Source organism: Boleophthalmus pectinirostris, unplaced genomic scaffold, assembly GCF_026225935.1.
Source record: "Boleophthalmus pectinirostris isolate CB_2022bp ecotype Guang Dong unplaced genomic scaffold, ASM2622593v1 HiC_scaffold_2, whole genome shotgun sequence".
Taxonomy (NCBI): Eukaryota; Metazoa; Chordata; class Actinopteri; order Gobiiformes; family Gobiidae; genus Boleophthalmus; species Boleophthalmus pectinirostris.
The window spans coordinates 8,689,624-8,715,474 of record NW_026571152.1 but is presented as its reverse complement, the minus strand read 5'-3'; the positions used below and the strand labels follow the sequence as shown (position 1 = coordinate 8,715,474).

The window sequence follows — 25,851 nt, the reverse complement described above, 5'->3', positions numbered from 1 at the left end:
AGTCTCCTGTCGGTGTTCTGGATTGTCTGGCGATCAGCGTAACTGGTAAAGGTGGGGCCACATCTGGAAGCATGGAGGGCATGCCCTCCTCTCGCTTCCATTCACTCCCATAGAGAGACGCAAAACTGCGGGAGTTGTATTGTCACGTTAAACCTTCTTTATCGTGGCGTATTATTTCCCCATTGAAAAATAATCCAAATGTATCCCGCACATGTTTCCATCAAGACCTGGCGTTTGAAGTAACAAACGTTGCTCTTTACTGCAGCGCATGAATGCACTCAACCACTTGATCTGTTCGCTGTTCCAGACGCTCCTATAACAGGTGCCATATCGCTATGTCGTGTAACAAATAAACATTGTCAAGCACAAAAATGCTGACAGTGACAATGACAGTGAAGACACGGACAACATTTTTGTTGTCCGTCAACAGATCAAGTGGTTGAGTGCGTTCATACGCTGGCAGTAAAGCGCAACGTTTGTTACTTCAAATGCCAGGTCTTGATGGAAACATGTGTGGGATACATTTGGATTATTTTTCAATGGGGAAATAATACACCACGATAAAGAAGGTTTAACGTGACAATACAGCTCCTGCAGTTTTGCGTCTCTCTATGTGAATGAATGGAAGCGAGAGGAGGGCACGCCCCCCATGCTTCCAGATGTGGCCCCGCCTTTACCAGTTACGCTGATCGCCAGACAATCCAGAACACCGACAGGAGACTCAGTGCTGCGCTGCGCAGCATCCGGCGTCAATGGGTTAAGCAAAATGTGGAAGTGTAGCCAGTTAGAATGTTTGTTGTTATTAGCTTTACATCATGGGAAAACTTTGCTCTGGTCTTGTGAAACGTGCTTATAAACTCATCACTGTGATTAATTTGCATTCTGAGCGCATAAAGTAAGTGAAGAGTAGCTTTGGACCACTGCAAAATGTTGTAAAATAATAAACTAGTTCAGTTTTTCAGACCTTTTAAAAATAAGGTACACCAAGACTGTGATCTGTGATGATGAGTTTAATCTTCATCTTTGTTAAACCTGTGTAGGACGCTCATGGCCTCAACTCACGTGAACCACAACATTTACATCACTGAGGTGAAGACAGGGAAGTGTCTGCACTCTCTGGTGGGACACCGCAGGACGCCCTGGTGCGTGACCTTTCACCCCACTATCCCTGGGCTTGTGGCCTCGGGCTGCCTCGACGGGGAGGTGCGCATCTGGGACCTGCACGTAAGTACCCTTATTATCATAATAAAGACTTTGGATGACAGATTTTTACCATTCTCTTTTTTTTTTTTATTATTAATTACTTACCTTATACTTTTGTTTTATACTTTTACACCAATCAAGAATCAATTTGTGAAAAAAAAAAACAGGCAGAATTCTATCCATACAATCCTTTCCTGATATTTTAAACATTGTTTCAACTGGAGGACTCCAGGGCTTTTTATTTGTCAATTAATTAATAATTCTGTATACATTAGAGAGGTTTTTGCCCAGTTTGCAATAGGGTTGCTAGGTAACAATTAAGAAATTCTCTAGCACAATGTCATGAACCAGGAAGTAAAATATAATATAATAAATAAATAAAATATAATGATCTTAACTTGTTTTAGAAAAATGTGTACACTAACCTGTCATAAGCACTAAATTCGGTCTAATCCTTTTTCAGGGCGGCAGTGAGAGCTGGTTCACGGAGAGTAATGTGGCGATTGCGTCTTTGGCCTTTCACCCCACTGCGCAGCTGCTGCTCATCGCCACCAACAATGAGCTGCACTTCTGGGACTGGAGTCGCCCTGAGCCCTTCGCCGCTGTGAAGACGGGCAGCGAGACTGAGCGCGTGCGGTACGACCACAACAATCACAATACTGCAGGGAGAGACATGTACAGAGCTTTAGAAGGCAGCACTCACTTAACATAACCTGGTGTGTTTTTAGGCTGGTGCGGTTTGATCCCCTGGGACACAACCTGCTCACAGCGATTGTGAATCCATCCAATCAGCCGGTGAGTGTTTGTGTTGTTTTAAATCAGTGTAACCTGATGTGACCCTCTGTATAACCCTGTGTCTGTTCCCAGAGCGAGGACGACTCGGAGGTTCCCATGGACAGTGTGGAGATGCCTCACTTCCGGCAGCGTTCCTTTCTGCCGTCACAGCCCGTGCGCCGCACGCCTATCCTCCATAACTTCCTGCACATCCTGTCGTCTCGGTCTCCGGCTCAGAGTTCGGAGCAGCAGCGCCCCCTGGGGGAGGGGCCCTCCAGTGACCCTCCCTTGCCTCAGTTCTCCTCAGAGCGTGGGCCGTTTCCTGGCTGCACGCAGCACCTGGGGCTGGTGTGTCTTTGCAGTCGCTGCTCCACAGGGCGCCCGCCTTTGGCCCCGGAGCCCTCGGGGACCTCCCCTGAGCCCCCTTCCTCCTTCTCCTCTGCCCGCACTGAGCCGCGGCCTCTACCCGAGCGGCCCTCCGCCTTCACCAGTGTTTACTACAGCGGCGCAGGCCTGTCCAGCCTGCCTCCCACGTTGCCCCCCACCCCGGGACTGGAGCCCTCCAGAGGCCCTCCAGAGTGGCCTCGCGGGCCCCTGCTGCCCCCCCGCACCTCCACCCCCTCCTCCGTCAGCCTGCTCTCCGCCCTGCGACAGGACGGACGCTCGTACTACACCTCTGCCAATGAGGGCCGCGAGCGGGACACGGGCACCAGCAGTGGGCATCACCCATTCTGGGAGGGTGCGCGGAGCTCCGCCTCCTTCAGGAACGTGCTGCAGTGTAACTTGAGCCGCTACTTCATGGAGTTTGACCGTATGTCCGAGCTGGACCCTCCAAACCAGGAGCTGCTGAACAATAACCTGGAGCCGGAGCGTCCAGGGCCCTCTGCCCCGACCATCATCCACTATCAGCCCCCCGCCCCTCCTCCTCCGCCCCCCTCTGAGGGCCCCTCTGCCCCCGGGGCCAGGGGGCACCTGAACCGCTGCAGAGCCTGCCACAATCTGCTCACTTTCAACCATGACTCACAGCGCTGGGAGAGGACTGCGCCCACTGCCTCCACCTCAGCCACACCCCTCGACGCGCCCTCGCCGTCATGGCGACCAGAGGAGGGGCCGGAGCGGCGCCCAGAGCCCGAGCAGCCCCCCGCCCCTCCTCCCCAAGAGCAGACTGTGGGCCTTGTGTATAACCAAGACACTGCACAGTGGGAGAGGGTCTATCGCCAAACCTCCAGAGAGCAAGAGGCCTTAAGCCAAGAGGTGCCTGTGGACCCGCCTGACGAGGACTCGCTCAGAAGGTAGACCTGGTTTTTGAGGCTGATTTTTAGGGTCTGGATCTGAGCTTTTGGTCTTAGATCATGTCTTAAATGCCCTGTGAGTCTGACCCAGGTGTGTGTCTTCTCAGGCGTCTGCTCGAGTCCTCGCTCTTGTCTCTGTCCCGATATGACATGACAGGCTCCAGGGACCACCCCATCTACCCCGACCCCGCCAGGTACCCCAAACTCAATATCAGAGTAAGCCACAGGTAAATCTACCACAGTGTCTGACCTTTGACTTGTCATACTCAGACTGTCCCCAGCTGCATACTACGCTCAGAGGATGATCCAGTATTTGTCTCGGCGCGACAGCATTCGGCAGCGCTCGCTCCGGTACCAGCAGAACCGGCTCCGGGCCATGTCCTCCTCTGCAGACAGCCCCCAGAATAACTCCTCGGGATCTATGGACAACAGCGACGTGGACTTTGAAGAGCTTGAGTGAGTCCTAGTTTAGATGTGGTGAACTCACCTTAGAATCAAAACCCAATTAGTCACTTGAAGGACTTTAGGTTTATTGAAATCATTCTTTACCTCTTACGAAGAATATTTTGTATTTAACCCCCAAAATTCAGGACTAGGTTCTGAAAATAATGTAGATTATTTAACCTGTTGATTTTGCACTCTACTGATATTAAATTATTTTGTAGTTGTAGCCTTTGTGATGCTTATTTTGTTTAGTCTTTTTGTTTGTTTTGAACCTATTTATTTTTTTCTTCTTCAGTGACAATGGAGACCGAGCGCGACACAGGACACCTCGAAACGCCCGGATGTCTGCACCTTCACTCGGACGATTTGTTCCACGGTGAGAATCCTGTTCTGTTTCATTGGGTTATCTGACATTCATAGAAAGTCAGTTACAAACATAACTTTTGTTTCACATCCTATTGCTGTTGTCCCCTTTTCAATCAGTATTTTATTGGCTAAACTGTTATTTCTGTGTTTTTCTTCCAGACGGTTCCTTCTCCCCGAGTACCTTCCCTACGCTGGGATCTTCCATGAGAGAGGGCAGCCTGGTCTAGCCACTCACTCCTCCGTTAACAGGGTCCTGGCTGGTGAGGATCATGTGTTTTTGTTGTCTAATTAATACAGCACACAGCACATATCTTGAGAGCCTGGTTTTCTCTGGTATTTTTGTGTTAATGTTCAGTAACTGAGTCTTTTCTGCAGGAGCTTCTATTGGAGACGGGCAGTCGGCTGTGGCCAGTAACATCGCTAACACCACTTACAGGCTGCAGTGGTGGGACTTCACAAAGTTTGACCTCCCAGAAATCAGCAATGGTACGAAATAGGGAGCTCTAATCGGGAATAGAAAAGAATTAGGGCAAATAGATGTTTGTGTTTTTGATTATTTTATATTTACATAAACATTTCTGTATTTTGTCCCTCTTCAGCCTCCGTAAATGTCTTGGTGCCAAACTGTAAAATTTATAACGACGCAAGCTGCGACATCTCCGCGGATGGTCAGCTCCTCGCGGTGTTCATTCCCAGCAGTCAGCGTGGTTTTCCAGATGAGGGAATCCTGGCCATCTACTCCCTTGCCCCACACAACCTCGGAGAGATGCTCTACACCAAGAGATTTGGTACAGACAAGGGTTCATTTCCACTGTTTTCACTTCTATAGGTTGGGTTCACATGACCTCACTACATTCTTGAATTCTCTATATAAAGGTGGATTATGCAAGATTGACTTTTAACCATGTTTCAGTTGTTTTCCCTCACCATTTACTCATTGGAAGTTGTACTTAGAGAGATTGGTGCAATCTTTAATCGCTTATTTTCAAGACACCATATTGCTGATTAAACCCTGTTTTCCCTACCAATGGAATACACCCTGTGCTCTGTACATACGTCATTCTCTATTTTTATTTTCTTAATTGGTGATTCATTTTGTTATAATTGCAAAAAATCTGCAGCTCGCTAGTGTGATCTGCAGCTACCAATCGGTGGTGGCAACTTTGTTTTGACGATGGGGACATCAGCTCCCATTGGGCACCGCCTTTTTCAAACACTGAAGTCAGCAAACTTGTTTTTTTTAAAAGTTGTTTTAGATGAATATTGCAATTTAAAAAGTGCTTTTCCTTTTTCTCTGCCACTCTTTAACGTCACATTATAGTATTAATATGTATTTTTCTGGTAAACAGTTTGTATAAATGCATTTATTGCAATGTTTTTCCACATCTACACATTAACACACTTTCCTTCCCTTTTTGAAAATCACCTGTTCTTCCCTTTTTCCAGGTCCTAATGCGATCTCGGTCAGCCTGTCTCCTATGGGCTGTTACGTGATGGTGGGTCTGGCCTCACGCAGGATCCTGCTGCCTCCCACCACTGACCACATGGTGGCACAAGTGTTCCGCCTGCAGCAGCCGCACGGAGGAGAGACGTCCATCAGGGTCAGTCACAGAGACTTCACTAGTTTAGGGTTGGTGGTGTTTATAAGGATGTGTGTTAGAACTGGTGCTGAGCAATATGGCAGCGTACAATTGAATTCCTAATATTGATCAAATGCAATTTTAATTAACTTTATCTTATCAAAAACAAATAAAAATCGCTTTCAATATTAATTTTCTAAACCTAGATGTTTATCCAGTACCATTTAACAAAGTCTTCTGTCTGCTTCAAACCACATGATTTTCCTTTCCTTTTCCTGACTGGAGGCATCTCCATTAAGATACAAGTTGATCATTGACAATTAGAAATGAATCACGATTTGAATTAAAATGCTATGATATGAATCAGTTTGTTGTGTTGTTTATCAGATGGTGTTTAACGTGGTGTACCCCATGGCTCCGGATCAGAGGCGTCACGTCAGTATAAACTCGGCTCGGTGGCTGCCTGACCCTGGGATGGGCCTGGCCTATGGGACCAACAAAGGAGACCTGGTCATCTGTCGCCCAGTGTGAGTGCAGACACGAGCGTGGGCACATACACAGGGCTCAAGCTTACAAAACAACGGGCTTTTTCTAGTCAATAAAAGGACATGTACACGCCTGCTTTGCATATGTCTCCTCCTCACCTCCTCTGACACATTCCTTTGTTCTACCTGTTTTTAAAGACAGAGCGAAACTTCCCTGGAGAAATTCAAGTTTTGCTTAACTTGGTGGTTAAGTGACAGCTCAGTATAACAGGATGATACTTAATGCAGCATTGAGTGCATCTATACCAGTGTCTGCAGAGCGCACCACTTAGGCACCTTCTCATGCACATACTCACTGTCCGCCTCTCTGGCTGAGGAGGCAGGGCCGAGGAGCTCCAGGGAATGTCCAGTTTTAGTTCAGTCTTGACCCAATACATTCTAGAAAGCAGTAATTAAACCTGAAGTTGAGCACTTTATTTGAAGTTTATGTTGAAATTCCATGTAAAAATACAGTCAAATGCTTTGTTTGCACCCGTCACAATGATACACACTTCAGAATTTTCAGTTACAGCTGAAAATAATTTGTCAGTGGCAGAATTCTGGGTTAATGTAATCTCTGCTTCCTTATCACTTTTGATAGCATTAATTAAACTCTTCTAATTCCTCCTCATCACCTCCTCCTGAGCTCTATATTGCATTTTTCATTTCTTTCATTTGAGCTGCTCCATGTTGACAGTGATAAGATTATCCTAATGTCCATCACAACAGGAAGAGCCCTAATATCAGTGGTCGTTTGTGGCGTTAACCAGATCGGCCCGCCTCTGCTTTCGAGGCTTCCTGTGTCCAACTCAATTAACTCTTAACACTGTTTTTATGGATGTGTTTCTGGATGCTGGGCACTTCTTTAGAATTATCACTACTAAGAAATGATGCTGTGCAATTAATTACTATTTAATTAAGACTGAGATTCTGTCATTTCTGTTTAATTTCTTGGGCTCAAAACTTAGCAGGTGTTGCACTGCATGCCCAAAACATGCACTTTCATTTTCATGCACATGCATTTTCCGCAAAGGGATCAATAAGGTGTACATTACCTTTTCCCATGTGGCTCTACCAAGAAGCAGTATTCAGGATGTAATTAGTGTATAACTTGTCATAAAATATGTTCAGCTCATCATGTACTATTTAAACTGGAGGAATACACACTCTGAACTGAAATCTAAATGTCCCAAAGCATAACAAGCCTTCGACGTACATTCATGCTCACCATCTGTATATAGATACACCGGATATATAGGTCCAACTTGTTTTTAGGTTTTATGGTTAAATTGTTCCCGTGTGTTTATAGGTTTTATCGCAGTGACGGAGAGAGTCCAGCCGAGTCCAGCTCTGAGCCTCTGTTCAGTGTAAACAACAGTGGGACCAGTCGCACCAGAGGCACAGACCGCCCCGGGTGAGTGTGGAGCAAATGGCAATCTCTTTTATTTACTCTCTCTTGTTCCCTTAGCCTCTGTCTCTTTCAGTCTAAGTGGGTGCTGCACTATTTATCTGAGGGGCAAATGTGGAATTAAAACAGGTTGTTAAACTTAAAAATGTCCCCACGGTTAAACTGGAGATTCTGTCCAATGCTCGTGCCCCCAATGCCCCCAAGCCTAGTTACAAATGCTTTTACATAAATATACAAAAATCTGATACAAAACAATACATAACAATTACGCAAACCTGGTGCTATGTGTGTTTCGTTAGCAAAATACACTCCGATAGCGTTCGAAAGGGGAGTGACTGTTTTTGGATAATATGGCCTTTTCAAAACGATGAAAGGTAACATTTTGATCTAAATATGTTACGAGTTAGCAATCAATTCCCCTTAGACGTGTAATACCCCTTTGTAAGCTACATTTATACACATGGCATATTTCCCATTAAAACATGTATTTTACAGTATTTGTATTTGTTGTTGAAGTGGTGTTTTTTTGTTTTTCAGTCCGACACGCTCTGGCTGGAGGTTGGACCGGGACATGGGTCTGATGAACGCGATTGGTCTGCAGCCTCGTAACCCCGCCCCCTCAGTGACATCACAAGGCACTCAGACGCCAATCATCCAGCTCCAAAACGCAGAGACTCAAACAGAGAGAGAACCGGAGCCCAGCACCTCACACGCCGCACTCAGTAAGAAAAATGGGCCTTTACAAAACATGATAGAAATTGTTATAGAAAATTTAGGTTTGGCATATTCTAGAGCTCCAAGATTAATCGCAATAGATTAAATATGATGTCATGATCTCAGATGGATGGCAACGGAATAGAAATATCTAAACTTATGATCCACAAATGTTGAACTTTATCTTTATTTGCTTGGTTTTGAAACTGTAAATTTAATTTAACCTTATGGCGTAGTCCTTTCAATTGACAACAATTGGGGGTTGAATAATGACACCATTGAGGCTATTGTGTAAAAATAAAGACAACATCAAACGTTATGACAGTTTTTGTTTCCAGTAATTAGAGATATAAACCATGAACCAGGTCAACACATCTGCAATCTGACATTTATACATACACAACAAACTCCACCTGAGAATTCTGACTTGTCGTTCAGCTCAGTTTAAACGCAACCTATCGAATCGAAAACGCAATTTGAATGACGCAAATTGCATCGTAGTTTTTGTATTAGAATTTCCTCCACATATGACAAAGTCTCCAGTCTTCTTCTGCATATAAACTGCTAACCTGGTAATTAAGATCTGAACAAACATGTTCTGAAACATGATTAGTTTTGTTTGTTTTGTTTCAGTCTTTCTTCAAGAACTTGTGGACTCCTTTTTAAAATGTGAACTTTGATCAGAATCTGCTTTTTAAAACAGATCTGAATCTAATTGCTATGCTTGAAAAAAAAAAAAAACTCCTGCAGCCCGTCCATAATCATCTGATCCCCATTCACTGAACATGTAATGGAAAATGTCCTCCCTCTCTCTCGCTCTCTCTCTCTCAGATGTATCTACAGATGCTCCCTCGACCAGTGCTGCTGCTGCTCAGTCTTTTTCACTGGACTCTGGTTCGGAGCCATCTGTAGATGGGAACAACGCCTCTGCTACCTCCAGCTCAGGTAACCATGGAAACAGACAGGGTTGGGACAAGATCTCAGATCGAATCGGCACACATGTCCAATGATCTCGTGAGATTTTTTTCCCTATATGTGGCCCTATAATAGAGCATTTTAATTGGACAAAAAAGGGTTAAATGCTGGTGAGTTGACATTTTCAGAAGCTGTAATTCTAAAAAACAGTGCTCCAAAGACAGAAAAATTATTCAGTGAAATAAATAAAATTATAAGATCCAAAATTGTGAACTGAACCACACATTTTGTTTACTAGATGAAAGAAGAGATCCAAGACACTCCGATATATGCTTAGCTATCATTTTATTTCATGCCAAATGCCAACACGTTTTGACTTTTAGGGCATGCCCTGATGAAGACACAAGAGATATCAATCATTTCTAATGATATGGTTCAACACCAACACATTTCAACTGATGCAAGTTGAAACGCGTTGGTGTATGACATGAAATAAAGTTATAGCTAAACATATCGAAGTGCCTTGGATCTCTTCTTTTCTATCTAGTAAGTTTATCTGCCCACTTGGGATCTCCCAAGAGCACCTGATTGTTATTTTCACTTAACAATGATCCAGCTACATATATATTGTGCACACATTTGATTTATTTTAAATGATATCAAAATCTCGTCTTGTCTTGAGTTTGTGGACCCAATTTCTCGCCTTCTGTGAATTCCAGTAACAGATCAGTTTATTGTATTAATTTATTTGTTGATAGGAGAAATTGTGTAATAATTTTATCTTATCTGTGTTCATGGGAATAAAATGAAAATTCACAAATGTTGAATCTTATTATAAATTGAGATCAGTTTCCTGTACCAGTATAGTATCTATAGCCTGTTTATAATGCATTTATCCACTAATGGCATTATATATATATATATAAGTCTATAAATACGCAGAATGTACAGGTAGTGGTTTAACCCAGAAAGCCTCACACATATGGACTATAGTATGTGCAGACACGACAAAAGTGATCTAGTGAGATTTTTTTGTCCATGTGTTTTTGGGTTGGACAAAAAGGGTTGCATATGGGTGAGTTAGATCGCTTATAATTCCAAAAAATTGTGCTAGAATGGCAACAAAAATATAAAATAAAGAAAAATAAAGCAAGACAGTGTGAGGCCAAAACTGGAAACTAATCGCACAATTTATGTATTTGTAATTATGTTAAAGTCTTGACTCATTCTTGCAGACCCATTCTCGTCTCAACTTGTGGAAATTGTGTCTTGTTTCATCCCTGCTTTAAACTTGAAAGAGAAAAACTTTCACATTCACTTACACTGATCTGTTTCAAATGGACCTTTTTATATTGGAACTGGAAATGTGTTGAGTGAGGATGTAGGAAGCCATTTTGGAAATGAATAGATTAGTAGATTTATCTGTATTTGTTGATCATCACTTCAAACTACTTTGGTTCTCGGCACTACACAAGTGCAGTACATTTAGGAAGCCAACTTTTAATTTGATTGACTTTGACAAAATGAAGATTTAGATTTTGGAAGAAAAATATGGTCTCATGTATTTTTCTCTATGTTCTAAAGTGTAATGACAAACCTTGTGATGCCATGTGGTAATACAGAATGTGCTCCACTGTGTTTTTAAACCACATACACTTTGACTAGAATCATTTGGATAACTTAAGCCTTGGACTTGCCAATCTTTACTGACATCACAAGATGGAACAGAGCATTTTGAGCTTTGGAGATGTAGACAGACTATTAATAATGGATTACTCACACATATGTGAATGAAATAAAACACAACTCCAGGTCTGTTTTTTAAGGAGGTAACAACATTCTAACATGGCTTAAAGCTCATGAGAGTCAGTTTTGCATAATTCAGGGCCTTTAAGAACATGATCTTTAGTATAAGGTTTGCAAGTTCTATTCATAAATTTTGTTTTTTGTTAAAGGTGCATTTCACAACTTTTCTAGTGGAGGGTTCATCACCTGCTTTTTTTCCTTGGAGCTGGCTTTGTATAGAACAGGGGTTGGCAACCTTAAATACTCAGTCATTTGGAGTGTTTCCCACAGAAAAGAAAACACCCTGAGCCACAAAACTGTTTTGACATCTAGAATGAGGATAACACTGCATATCTTTTTTTTTTTTTTTACCTGTATGCTCTGTATAAAAGACTATAGCGTGTTGCATTTATGAAATCAATGAAATGCTACAGAGAATATATGTCCATTCATGTATATACAGTCTATAGTATAATTTGTACACATATAATCTCTGAAAAGTTTAACATGAACCATCTCCAATGTGATAGAAGGACAGAACAGACTCACCATCAGCAGAACACCCCTCTGTCATAGGAAGAACATTCATATTCCACTGAATCATGTCCTTTAGTTCAACAGAAGCTGAACTGCATCAGCAACACAATGAGCACTTATAGTTTATGCAAATTACCCTTGTGCTTTTAAGTTTCGTTTCTGTAAAACTTAAATGTGCTCAAAGCTGCATTAAACACATTATTCCTCAATGTCTATTTGAGTCCTCCTCACAGGAAATAAAAATCCAAACTTAGATTATCCACCCAAGGCGAACCAAAACTGTCATCTGCTTGTATTCGTCATCATTTTGTCACGTGTAGTTCTGTGTGCACCAGTCTCATCAGCTGTGAAAGCAAATTAGGCAAGGCAAGGCAAGGCAAGTTTATTTGTATAGCACAATTCGTACACAAAGTAATTCAAAGTGCTTTACAGAATAAGAAATACATTAAAATCATAATAAAAACAAATCAAAACATAAATAATCATGAAGATTAAAATTAAAAAAGAGAGACATAAATTGGAGAGAAGAGTGTGGAATGAAAACCTTTCAGTTATATGCACAGTTAAACAGAAATGTTTTGAGTCTGGATTTAAACAGCGTCACAGAAGAGTCTGTCTCACATGTTCAGGAAGACTGTTCCAGGTTTTAGCTGCATGAACCTGAAACGCTGACTCCCTTTGTTTAGTCCTGATTCTGGACACCAGCCGGAGGCTGGTCCCTGAGGTCCTCAGAGTGCGAGATGGTTCATATGACACTAACATGTCACAGATGTACTTTGGTGCTCGGCCATGGAGAGACTTCTACACAAGCAGAGCTGTTTTAAAGTCTATTCTCTGAGGCACAGGAAGCCTGCCCCTGTAGCATTAAACGTTCTGTTTTCTTCAGAAAATTTTCTTTTCTTGGATTTATCTATCATTTACCTACCATGGGTCGAAAAGCTCAATAAATCATGCTGCTGGCGTAGGACCTGGTAAGTCTGGGTTGCCAGATCTGTACCGAGTGTCGCTCATCGGTGGCTTTGACACATATTTTGAGTGACAAAAATATTAAAAACATTTTATTTGAATGTTACAAGATTACTATTATCTGCAAATTTATAATTACATTTAAAAACAAACTAACTAAAATGAAAATACATTATAATTAAATACTCATTATTTATTTTCTGAAGTCACAGTGAGCCACAACAGAAGAATAAAAGAGGATTGCTGGTGGTTGCTGCAGGTTGCTGGTAAAGAATGTTCCACAGTAGAGATTAAACCTAATTATCTCAAGGGAGACAACTTTAAACTATAAATAGGTCATATCTGTGGAGAGGCAACCCTATTCACAGAGAGAATTAGTTAGCAATAGAAACACCCATAATGAATAAATGCTAGATAGATGTGTTTAATGTCATACCGTGGAACATTCCAGGCAAAGCAATAACATCTCCATGGAGACAAGCAGGTGACGGACCCTCCACCAGAAAAGTTGAGCAATGCACTTTTAAGTTGCTCTAAATGTGGCCATTCAAATTGTGATTTTGATTAGATACATTTTACATCTCAGTTTTCGATTATATGTCTGCATATACCAAGAGTCCATTGCTTCATGACCTGTTGTTAATTTTCAGGAGAGTCTTCGGAGCTGGTGTCGGGGGAGGACGCTCTGGCACGTATCCGGCGTCTGATCGCGGAGGGAGGGATGACGGCGGTGGTACAGCGCGAGCAGAGCACCACCATGGCCTCGATGGGCGGCTTCGGCAACAACATCATCGTGAGCCACCGGATCCACCGCGGCTCCCAGACCGCCACAGGCCACGCCCCTTCGACGTCGGGCTATACCCCCTCCACGTCAGACCACGCGCCTTCCACTTCGAGCCACGCCCCTTCGACACCTTGCCACTCTCCGTCGATACCTGGTCACGCCCCTTCCACTTCTAGCCACGCCCCTTCAGCTTGTAGTCATAGCCTTTCGACAAATGGCCACGCCCCCTCGACATCAAGCCACGCCTCTTCCACTTCCAGTCGCAGCCTTTCAACACCTAGCCACGCCTCTTCAACTACTGGTCACACCCCTTCTACTTCTGGTCACGCCTCTTCAACACCTACCCACACCCCTTCCTCTTCTAACCACTCCCCCTCCCCCTCTATGCCAACACATAGCCCTGCCCATTTAAGCACACGCCACACCCCTTCAACTTCTGGCAGCCCCGCGCCTTCTTGCTCAAACTCCGCCCCCTCTTCGTCCATGGCGATTTCCTCTGTTTATACTTCGTCGTCGTCGTCATCTTTGCCCCGCCCCTTTTCCCAATCTGTCCAGGCGCAGTCGGCGTGGGGGCCTCAGTCCCTGCTCTCATTGGAGGATGTATTCGAAGGACCCGCCTCTTCTGCTTCTTCCTCATCAAACTCCTCCCCTTCCTCCCAAAGCCCCGCCCCCAGTCCAGGTCCAAACTCTTACCATGGCGACCCGTACAGTAGGTAGGCCCCCGAGAATACGCAAGAAAGAGACGCTCGAAATGGCGATTAAGTTACAAAAACAAAGAAAAAGCCTTATAATCCAGGGTTCCTACACAGATACACAGGTGGATGCTTGGTTTTAGCAGGTTCCAGGTTAAAAAAAGTATGGGGCCATTGTATTTATAATTTTTTGTAAATTATGTTGCATTTTTTGGTTACTTAATTCTGACTTGCAAAATCCACATTTGGCCTGTGACAAAGTGGCATATTTAGAACTGCTTTTCAACAGTGTAAGAATGACAAATCTTAAAGTTCCACTGCGTAACTTTTTATTAAAGAGGGGATATGCCACCAGTCTGTCTCCATGGAGATGTTATTGCTGTGCCTGGAATTTCCCACACTATGGCATTAAACGTATCTGTCTATTAGTATTTATCACATTACAGGTGTGTTTATAGCTGAAAAATGCCTTGAAAAACACGTGTTCTTACTGTGAGCGGAGTCGCCTCTCCACTGATCTGACGTGTCACTTTGCCTGATGGTGTCTGTCAGAATAGGTACACCGAATGCTGTACTGCGTAACGTTCTCGGCAAAGCAATGACATCACCATGGAGACAAGGAGGCGCTGTATCCGCCACCATGAAAGTTCCACAGTGTCTTTAAAGCATTTAGATATGAATAGACATTTCAGTTGTATCATGTCACAAATATCCAGTTTGAGAACCACTGCTCATTGTAAAGTCTGTCGTTTGGGCAATAGGAGTTTGCCTTCTGCAGGCCAAAAATAAGAAATTGTTTTTTTAGTAGAGTTCGGTTGTAAAATATCATGTTTTGATTTTTTTTTTTTTTTCCTTATTTAATTTACTTTTTTTACTGTTTGGAAAATAAACTGATGTGCAGTCAAAATAAAACCTTACATCATCTGTGTACATTTCATTAAAACATACAGTGAAAGATTTTGTAAACTTTTGTAGATTAAAAAAGCAAAACGTTTACTTTTTTTTTCTTTTTTTTTTTGTAATAAGCTAACAATTTTGCAGCATTGTTAATTAGAAATAAGATTACTTTTTTTTAACAGTTGTAAGTTTTCCTGTCAGGAATTTCTTCTAATAATGTCAAGAGTTTTTCTCGTATTTGAAAATTGGGATTCAATAGAGCAGTGGTTTTAAAACTTTACAGGATATTTAAAACGTTTTCATGTACCTATCTTCCAAAATGGTTCTAAAAAACTAAAGATTACGTTATTTAAGAATTATGTAGACCTAAACCAGACCAAAGTTGAGACTGAAATTGTGAAATAATCTGCAGTACTACAGGATTAACCAGGCCTAAACTAGTACTTTAGATAAAAAAAAAAAAAAACTACAATTTTTTTATTTTAATCTGTACAGTGAGCAGTAAGATAATCAAATTTAAAGCTGTTGCATTGGCCCCAGTATTTTACATAAACAGTTCACTGGATCATGCTCAAATAATTTTCAGTTTTTAAAAAATGGAAATTTGCATGTAAAAATTTTGAAAATTCAGCAAGCAAATTGTGTAGGAACCCTGTCTATCTCTCATTGAAACGGTGCTGCTTGGAGTTGAAGGGACATGGTATACCAAGAACATTACTACTACTACTACTACTACTACTACTACTACTATTACTACTACTACTACTACTACAAGTACCCCTTCCCCTTTCTTTGCATTTTAAGAGATTTTACTATCAAAAAACATGGAAAAAACTTCAAACTGTTGCCCTTGTGCTCCTTAAGTGGCATTTTCGTGCACTTACAACAACAAAAACTGCTTGATCATTCCACAGTTGAAGAAATGGAAGAAAGGGCTTGTACTTGAAAGGTTTAACAAAAAAACAAAACAAAACAAAAAAAACACGGAAGAGGAATTTTGGTAAAAACAAAAAAAAAATCATCAAAAAGTGCCATCGTTTGAGGCGGGACTTGTACAAAAAAAAGACGATAAACGTGGAGGATACTACCGACGAAAAACTTTTTACTCCAAAAACCGTGCTGCATTGGTGCCATGTGATTGTGTGTGATTGAAGTGTAAAATTGTGAAAAATTGGCGAAAATTTCTTGAAGCCTGGAATTTTTCGGGGTTTTTTTTTCTTTTTTTTTTCCCCCCTTTTTATTCTAAACCATGTGTTGAAGTTACAAAACTGTACAATTATGGTTACCTGTGCTGATTGGGTCAAATTAAGGGACGCTCCGAACTACTACTGGTTTTGTCGTAAAAACTTAAATGCATGCATGGTCTGCTACATTTGAAGGCAGCTAAGTTGAAGTTAGTAGCTAGATTTTCAACAATTTTGTGGTTGACCAAAGCGGTGTTAATAGCTTAAAGTAAAGCTAACGTGCTAAGCTAACGTGCTAAACTAAGTTTTATTGATGACTACTTTCTATTTACTTTTTTGCAATACTTTCAGTCAGTGGCACCCAAACAAAGCATTTAAACAAGTTAACAAATCCATAATCTAAATGCTCGTGTATTGATACTTTGCAATGACATCGCGCGGGGGGTGTTCTACGTGGCGGTGGCAGAATTTTCATAAGTTACCGTGGTGACTAGGGTGACCAGACGTCCCTATTTACCCAGGACAGTCCCAGCCTTGAGCTTTGTGTCCCCTGTCCCAGCAGATTTATACAAAACCAGTGATTTGTCCCATTTGTTTATACAAGAAATTTCCCAGGTGTCCTTATTTTTGACCAATTTGATCTAAACCAGGTCTTAACCAGGTCTAGGCTAAGACTAAACCAGAACTACATCAAGTCTAAAATAGGACTGTCACAATTTTTGACTAATTTTTGATCCCAGCCAACAGTAAAGTGGCATAAATTGTCATTTGTTTAGGAAAAATACAGTAAAGCTGCTTAAAATTACCAAAGCACAAAGAAAATGTGACTATACTGACACGTTAGTCATGAATGAGTGGAGTGCAGAATGATTTTTTTTCTCAAATATGCACTCCTTTCACAATTTTATTATTACCAAACACAACACAGTTTTTGATTTTGAAAATCTGGTCACCAAAATCTAGTGACTCAATTGAAAGATTAGCAAACCCTCTCAAAAAAGATTGATTAATCAGCTATGGAAACCATCTGACCTTGCAGCTTTAGGATTTGTTCACTCAACGGTTAGGGTTAGGTATCGCTGCTATTTGGTCGTGACATACACTAACCAGGCTAACTGGTATATTAAGCTTTTCCCAAATCCCATAGGAAGAAGGACAATAACATCTTTTCCCTTGATAAAATTCAACAAACCTCTTTGTTCCGGCTTTAAATCCTCGATCTCGCTAACCATTGCCAACACAGAATGTATGGCTCTTCGCTGATTGGCTGGTGCCTGGACTCGCACTTCTGGGGTTCGTACAAACCGTCTAGTGTATTCCGATTCCTGACCTCATCGCTGGAGAGAAATTTAAATGAGCAGAGACACTAGGTGGCGCTAGCATGACTAGTATCTTTCACCTTTTTTGTTGAAAATCAAACTGAAATCAAACCTGAATAACAGTCTTTTGAGTAACAGAGCTTACAGTTAGCGTTACATCCTCATGGAATATTGATGACATCAGCTGCAAAGTATCAATAGGTGAAGTACAGTAAATATTAAAGGCACTGTACCTGATTTTTGCTGACTTACAAATGTGAAAAAACTAACTAGATCATTTTAAATGGTTTGTAGTGGTCCAAAGTTATTCCTCACTTACTTTAGGCATTCCGAGTATCCTAATTATTCACCACTATGTGTTTATTAGCACTTTTCATAACTTTCAGAGACCAGAGTGGAGTCCCAACAACTAGCATGCTAATTTCTCTCAGTTCTCAATTTTTTACTTTAAGAGTTGCTTTTACGATACATCTGTAGTGAGGCCAAATCGGTTTTACTCTGTTACATTAAAAAATCAGGTACAGCTCCTTTAGAACTCCAACTCAAAGCTTGGCGGTTCGATTCCAGCTCACCCCAGGGTGTATTGTTGTGTCCTTAAGCAAGACACTTAAGTCACATTGCCTACTTTTTTTGTAATTGTTAAGTAAATTCTGTCAACGCAATCTCACATTTTGAATCTCATAAACGATTTTGAAAGATTGAAAGGCGCACTTATGTAATTTTCTGGCGAGTGATCCACTGATCGCTTGTTTGTCGTCATGGAGATGTTGTTACCCAGCCTGAAATGTTCCGCAGTATAGCGTTAAACATATCGAATTTGCCCTTAATCAGATGCTCCTGCTTTTATTACACAAAAATAACTCGGAAAAGTCTGCTGCTTGTTTCCTCGGAGACAGATGCGGTTAACGTCATACCGTGGAACATTCCAGGCGAGGCAATGACGTATCCATGGAAACAAACAAGTGACGGACTATATCTTGAATTGTCTTCTCTACGCAGCTAATCGACTTCGAAGCCAGCAGCTACTATTCTATAAATTTCTATGAATAATTTTGCTTTTACTGCTTTGAAAACCCTTTGACTATACTGACAACATTGTAAGATCTTTTTACACTTCTTCTAATACTCTTAAGACATTCTTTTCAACAACCAATCAGAACCGAGCGTCCTTTTGTTTTCCACCAATCAGCCCTCAGACTTGTATCATGGCCTATAATTTTGAAACTGCTCAAAAACCAATGAAATCCAATGACTGAAATCTATACCGCATGTTGCCCATTCTACAAACACGTATATCACATATTTGTTAAAAGTGCATATGACAGGTTTTCATGTTTTTCTGTTTTCTGACTTCTTTTGGCGGGATAGTACACGTTTTCAATATTTATCATAGTTTTACACCAGTTCAGTGGCAATTTGTGTGGGGAAAAAAGTCAAAAAAGTACAAAAATACAGAAAGAAGAGGTGCGTTCTAAAACAAAATCCCCCTACTTATGTTATCAACACCGATACTGATACTTTGGCTTTGTATTTAACGTTGCATCTGAACACACGCACTGATCCATATAAACGCACTCTTTCTGCCCTCCACCACCGCAGCAGCACAGCCACCAGCCGCCTCAGCCTCTCCGCCTCCTCCTCTTCACCTGCGCCCAGTGCTGTCACGATGCTAAAATTTCAAACTTGATTTCAGTAGTAAGGAATAGACTTGATATTAAATGCTGATTCTAATACTGCAGTTTCCACATTTATATGAGAACTTTAATTCCAAATAAAAATTAATGTGCTTTAAAAACACCATGCAAACAGTTAATTCCTAATGAAAATTATTATTCAGACTTAAACTTAATTCCGAAGTAAGTGGGTGTTTTATTCTGAGTTTAAAGCCAAATTAGTTTATCCCTCGATCATGTAAATGTTTATTCTTCTTAAAAATAATTCCGATCATTCAGTGCATGCTCGTTGGGTCGCCCTTCTGATGCAACCCGGACGATCCAGCTCCACCAGTCCTGGCTTCGGACTTTCATCCACTGCTCTTTGGATTTGCGAGCGGGATGTGGGCTGAGGTAGAGCAGCCGTCGATTCGGTTTGTCTTCTTCCTCCTTTCTCCGACTCTCTTCCCTTCTCCTCCTCAGCTGACAGACGTAATGAGAATTCTCCAGCTGCTGCTTCATTATCATCGAAACGACTGCGAAAAAAGTTCGGATCATTTTTTTGCCCGTGGCGTGACGACAAACCGAGTTGACAAAAAAGCCGGTAGCAGCTGAAGTGTGTCTTTTCTGCTGGTCGACGTAAATACGTTCATGTCCCTGTCCAATCCGAACCCTTCCTGAGCCCAGAGACATTGAGCGGAATTAAATAAAAGCGATTTAATGTATTTTCTATGTAAAACCTAAATTCGGAATTATTATTTCCATGTAATATTACAACCGATACTACAGCAGAGAATGAAAATATCATTTATTTCCTTTAATATGTTCTGTAACTTATTTACTTTATTTAACATTTCAAGTAACTACAGAACTGCTTTGTAAAAATACTACTTTTAATAATACTAGGAGACATTTTGGACCAACATTGGGTGGTAAATTGTCTTATTACACCAGTTTGTAGAGCAAATGGGATATCTGCTGAACCGATATCTTAGAACCGATATCAGATCCACCAAAAATTGTCAATATGAGCGCCGATATCTGATTCTAATACCAAATCAGCGCATTTCTAATCAACATGGAAGATTCTATTCAAAATGTAGAGACAACTTATTTGCAAGGAAGGTATTTTTTTGACAGTTTAAACCTGAATAATGTTTTTTTTTTAATTATTCTTGTGTAAGTTAGAAAAGTTTTGATCCTTGTTCATATTATGGTTGCTAGGTAACAGTTATGGCATTACCTTTACACATTTCATATTGTTTCGTCATCACAAACACACCCAGAGTTGCGTTGTCGTTTCCTTCACACATTTAACACACAAACCCTGCATATTTAGCCTGAGTCCTTCTCTCAAACGGAAAACGCTCTGTCCCACCTTGTGATGTCACGCGGTAATACAGGAAGTGCTCCACTGTGTTTTTTTTTTGTTTTTTTTAACTCCATACACCTTCACTGGAATCATTTGGGTTATTTCAAGCCCTGGAATTCCCAATCTCTACTGAACAAAAGCTAAACGGTAGCTGTTAACTTGAAAACTACCGTTTCGTGACATCACAAATTGGAACAGAGTGTTTGGAGCATTGGAGAGGTAGACAGACTGATAATAAAGGGTTACTCATGTACATGACATGTGTGAATGAAACAAAACCCAACTCCAGGTACATTTTTTGAGGAGGTAATTCTGAATTCTGAAGCTCACAAGAGTTTGTTTTGCGCAATATAGGACTTTTACCTGTCATATGCACTTTATATTTTTAAGGCTGTTAAGAAAGACAAACATTTCAACTTAAATTTTGTCACACACACACCTGGTTGCACTATTAATACTGTTGTAAAAATGCTGAGGCAAATGTGTGAAAGCGGGGAAAACTGTTCAACTCTGACCTAAAATCCTGCCGTTTATTATCTGATTTTGCACCACAATGTTCTTTTTTTTCTCAATTTGATTCAAGTCTTTGGTCATTTTCTTTGTCAATTTGATTCTCATGATGTTTCCATAGTTTTCATTCATCATTTCTTTAGGTTTAGTGCTAGTAGCAAGAAGTAAGGATGTGCGTGTCTGTTTGATTTTACGTCAGATGCCCAACCATACAATGGTTCTTACTGATTTTTAATTTCAAGCATAATTTTTTGCCAATTTGACACATAAAATTTTAGATTCCAAATGTTATCAACCCTTTAATTGTAGCCCAATGATTTGTACGTTTACTTGTTATGCCAAATGCCCTCCCTGATTTAAATTCGATGCCAAATATTTCACAATTCGCTCATACATTTTCTGGTTTTGCATTTATTTTCTATCTTCCTTATATGAGCTGAACAAACCAAAACTTTTATCATTTCATGCCACATTTGAAACATAATTTTTCAATCAAAAAGTCCTCACAATGGCAGCTTTGTCTTAGTCCTTATTGTGGATTTTATTGACAAATTTAAAGTTACTGAAAACCGAAAGTTTAAGTCAAATATTTTTCCATTTTTTCATTCAGATTTGAACAGTTTTCCCCTAAAATGTCTGTGTTACATATGATTGAATTTTCATTTTATTTCTCAGCTGTTTTGATCCTCTTCCTCCCCAAACTTTTACAGAAAGAAACTTGAATCTTTGCTCAAATTTTCTTTCATGTGACGGGACTGTACAGTTTGTTGGCTGCTTTTTAAAATATTTTGTTCATTTTTTTAAAGTCTTGGACAGTTGTTTCGCCTGTTTTTTGCGTGAGTGAATTGTTATCATGGACCTATTTTCGGAGGCCGTTTACTTGGTGGATTTTGTGTGTTCGCAGGGTTAACAAATCAGGGCTTAACCCGCCTAATCTGCAGCGGCTTCGGAGGAAAGAATACATGGAAAACTTGGTTGGTTTTGGACAAAATGGTCAACTACGAATTAGATAGACAGGAAGTGGAGCTCAGTAAATTTCTCTTTAACTTTTACAATACTCTTTTCAAACTAATTTCGGTTAGTGCCTCTTGCCCTTACACTGTATTCCAAAGTGGACTAAGGCTGCAGGACTTAACGCTCAATTCAGATTTTTTGTGAAATCAGATTTTTTTGCGAGGTCATTCACATTTCCAGTTAAATGTGACTTGGTATGTGATCTCTGGCGTGAACTTTAAATGCCCTAAAAGTGTCCTGTATGTGCATTGGAGGACACGACGATGTTGCACGCAGCGAGTGTGCTCAGTGTTTACAGAAGTAGCCTAAACGCTGAGGTTGTCTCCCAAATTATGGTCCAGTTCTTGATAAAATGACAGATTACACATCCGTGGCTGCTTATTTTGTTTGAGTCTTTAGCCACCTTGTATTTGGCTCGCAGACTCTTTATTTTTTGTTGACATTGAAGCCAGGACCGCCTGTGCCAAAAAAATGACCGCCTCAGACATTTCTTTGGCAATCATTTCAAAAAACGCACAGTTCCAATAAGACTCCTCCAATTTGGCCTGAATACAGCGATCCCCCCAAATATTAATTAACTCACTAACCTCGCTTTCCCTTCAGTGATTAAACTCAGAGTCTGTCGTGTAGGTGGGATGAATGCAACCTGGCTGTTCAGACTGAAGTTGCATTTGAAAAAATCGGATCTGTGTCATTAAAAGATCAGATACAGGTCACATAGGGGCCAAAAAAATCTGATTTGGGTCACTTCTAGCTGCAGTCTGAACGTAGCCTAAGCGTGTGATGTCACCCATAGCGTTCGGCTCCAGTCAAATGAAGCTCACCAAGGCTGGCGGTTATAGGGGCGAATTTGTATCCGAGTTCCATATTTGGAATCCAACTATGAGTATCATAGCAACCAAAGAGCCAATACGAAGCGAGGCTGTTGAAGGTAAACTCCTGGCACCTGGTCTGTCTCGTATTAATGTTCCCATCTTGACTGATACACAAAATAGCGAAATAAAAACACCAGGATCATGTACAGTGGGTTAATATGAACATTTTAAGACAAAAATGAGGAGTCTGACAGCTTCGGGTGTAGCGTAAATTCTGCGCCCTAGATATGAATCTGTTTCTTTACATGTTGTCTAAAGAAAAATGCATATTAGAAGACTTCATGAGGGGCCCATGTTTGCACTGGGCCCCGGGTAAACAATACTCTTTACCCTTTCAATCTGACGCCCCTGCTGACAGCTGCAATTAGAGATACGGGTGACAGTTTTTCAGTACAAAGTGAATTGGAGCCAGTCGATTGAGCCACGGTGAGCGTAATTTGACTTGAGCCGAACACTATGGGTGACGTCACACTTTCTTAGTCCACTTCTTTATACAGTTTATGTAATTTACAAGACTTAAAGCTGCCATGTGTAAAGTCATTTGATAATTTCTTACCAGTAGATGGCCAAAGCAGACACACTGTCAGGCAGCAGTAATGTAGATAGCATCTAGTGGTCATCCAATTTAGTTAAAAATGGTAGCTTTGAGTTAAATTTTTCTGAAAACAGTTTAAAGTTGAAGAGAATTTTGCTTTGATTCAGTCTGTAAAAGAGAACCTGAATATTCTGGGACTAGTTAAAAATATATTACATTACGCCGTTTTCTGATCTGTTATAATGTTGTTTCCTCATCGCCAACAGACCTAGAGTTGTGTTTTATTTCATTCACACATGTTTAACATTCAAACTCTGCACTCTGTTCCACTTTGTGATGTCATGTGGTAATGTGGAAGCACTCCACTGTGTTTTTAAACTCCACACACCTTCACTGGAATCATTTGGATGTTTTTAACCCTGGAATTGCCAATCTCTACTGAACTAAAGGTAAAAGGTAGAAGTTGACTTGAAAATGATCACTTCATGACATCACAAAGTGGAACAGAGCATTTCGAGCTTTGGAGACAGACTCAAACATGTGTGAATGAAACAAAACACAACTCCAGATACATTTTTGAGGAGGTAACAATATTCTAACTTGGCTTAAAGCTCACAAGAGTCAATTTTGTGTAATATAGGACCTTTAAATAAAACCTAACCCTAACTTTGCGTACAAAATTTGACCATTTTCAAAACCAACCTGCGTTTTCAGAGTGATTTTTTTTGGATAGCTGTTGAACTGAATGATCCTGGTTTTACTTGATCAACGAACATTTTACAACTACAAAACCCCCAAATATCGAGACACCAGAGAAAAGATTTCTCATTCTTCTCCCTGTAAAATTTAAAAAACGACAAACTAAATTTACAAAACGGTACAAATTACGAATATTTTTGCTTTACCGCGTCGCAAAGTGGCGCCGGCTTGTACAGACCCTATCGATTTTTTTTTTGTAATTAAACATTTTTGACGAGATCGTGGTCGGATTAAGAAATGTTACAGAAATTCAAAATGTTATCAAGCTTCAAACCCACGTCTTTTACCAGTTTATTCTATTATTGCTTTTATTAGCAACTGGCAATGTAAAAAACGGCTCAGGTTGTCATTAGAAGAGTAGTTAATAAATTATCTGGATGAACCTGATGAATGTGTCGTGTGGTCTGTTTTGTGTATTAAACCTTAACTGTGTAACTTTTCTAGTGGTGAAAGAAGTACTCAATTTTGTTACTTAAGTAAAGCAAAAAAAAAAAAAAAAATACTCAAGTAAATGTAAAAGTATCATATGAAAAATCTTCTAATAAAAGTGTTAAAGAACCTGTTTAAAAAAGAGTAAAAAGTAAAAGTATTTAGCAGATTTTGAGATCCAATCAAATTTGAAAGTAGTAATTTTGCTCAACGGAAACAGGTGAATTAATAATTTTCCCTGGCTGTTTTTATTTTTTGTATATTTTTATTTTGTCAGACTAAAAACATGTTAAAAATAAACCCTCCGGCTTTTCAGCAGGTCTCAAACGATAATATAAAATACTTTTACTTTTCAGTCTTGTTCAAAATGTAGTGAAGTAAGAAGTACAGACACCTACTTTCAGATGTATTGAAGTAAAAGTAAAACATATCCACTAAAATCTACTTAAGTAAAGTACAACTACCTCAAATGTATAATTAAGTATAATACTTTTACTTAAGTACTACTTTTACTTTGTTACGTTCCACCACTGGTAACTTTTTTAGTGCCATCTGCTACACTATTTTCAGATCTTATAATGTTGTTTCCTGTATTTTGTGCTTTGTTTCACACACAAATCCTGCATATTTAGTTCTCTCAAACGGAAAACACTCTGTTCCACCTTGTGATGTCGTGGTAATACAGGAAGTGTTTATATACTCCATATACTTTCACTAGACTTATTTATAAGGTAAAAAGTAGCGGTTAACTTGAAAATGATCGCTTCTTGACATCATAAACAAAGCATTTTGAGCTTTGGAAACATAGACTAATAATAAAAGGTTACTCCAGATCCACAACCGGTCAAAAGTTTTAGAACACCCTAATTTTTCCAGTTATTTATTGCAATTCAAGTTGTGCAAGTCCAGTAAAAAGCTTGAAATGGTACAAAGGTAAGAACTGAGCAGCCAGAGGTAAAAAAAAAAAAAAAAAAAGTACCTCAGAAAAAAAAAAGAACAAGATGGTGAGCTTGAAAAACATTGAGTGTCCAACACATCGAGCTGGTTTGGGATGAACTGGACAGAAGAGTTCAAGCCAAGCAACCTACAAGTGCCACACATTTCTGAGAACTTCTGCAACAGACTTGGAAAGAACTTTCTGAAGAATATTTGATTTTTATTGTAAATAGAAGAGCCACAAGCGTGTTCAGCTGTTATATCTGCCAAAGGTGGACACTTTCATGAATCAAAAGTTTAGTATGTTTTGGTCAACAGTAAACAGTAAAAAATGGAAAAGTGTGGTGTTTTAAAACTTTTAACTGGTAGTGTATGTTTTTGAGAA

At 40.4% G+C, this 25,851-nt stretch overlaps 1 protein-coding gene across 1 annotated transcript in view; it reads left to right on the top strand.

Annotated features, from left to right (window-relative positions):
* The window catches only part of ambra1b (autophagy/beclin-1 regulator 1b), a 31,900-nt gene extending 7,412 nt beyond the window's left edge, over positions 1-24,488 (top strand). Inside the window, exons 4-19 of the mRNA XM_055155132.1 lie at positions 1,041-1,224; positions 1,667-1,839; positions 1,932-1,998; positions 2,071-3,269; positions 3,377-3,463; positions 3,540-3,725; positions 4,009-4,089; positions 4,239-4,339; positions 4,455-4,565; positions 4,679-4,867; positions 5,526-5,680; positions 6,047-6,186; positions 7,493-7,597; positions 8,129-8,313; positions 9,137-9,250; positions 13,159-24,488. Coding sequence (XP_055011107.1) covers positions 1,041-1,224; positions 1,667-1,839; positions 1,932-1,998; positions 2,071-3,269; positions 3,377-3,463; positions 3,540-3,725; positions 4,009-4,089; positions 4,239-4,339; positions 4,455-4,565; positions 4,679-4,867; positions 5,526-5,680; positions 6,047-6,186; positions 7,493-7,597; positions 8,129-8,313; positions 9,137-9,250; positions 13,159-14,009 — 3,928 coding nt within the window. The 3' untranslated portion in view covers positions 14,010-24,488. The remainder of the gene's footprint in view (positions 1-1,040; positions 1,225-1,666; positions 1,840-1,931; positions 1,999-2,070; positions 3,270-3,376; positions 3,464-3,539; positions 3,726-4,008; positions 4,090-4,238; positions 4,340-4,454; positions 4,566-4,678; positions 4,868-5,525; positions 5,681-6,046; positions 6,187-7,492; positions 7,598-8,128; positions 8,314-9,136; positions 9,251-13,158) is intronic.
* Positions 24,489-25,851: the final 1,363 nt, after the last annotated feature.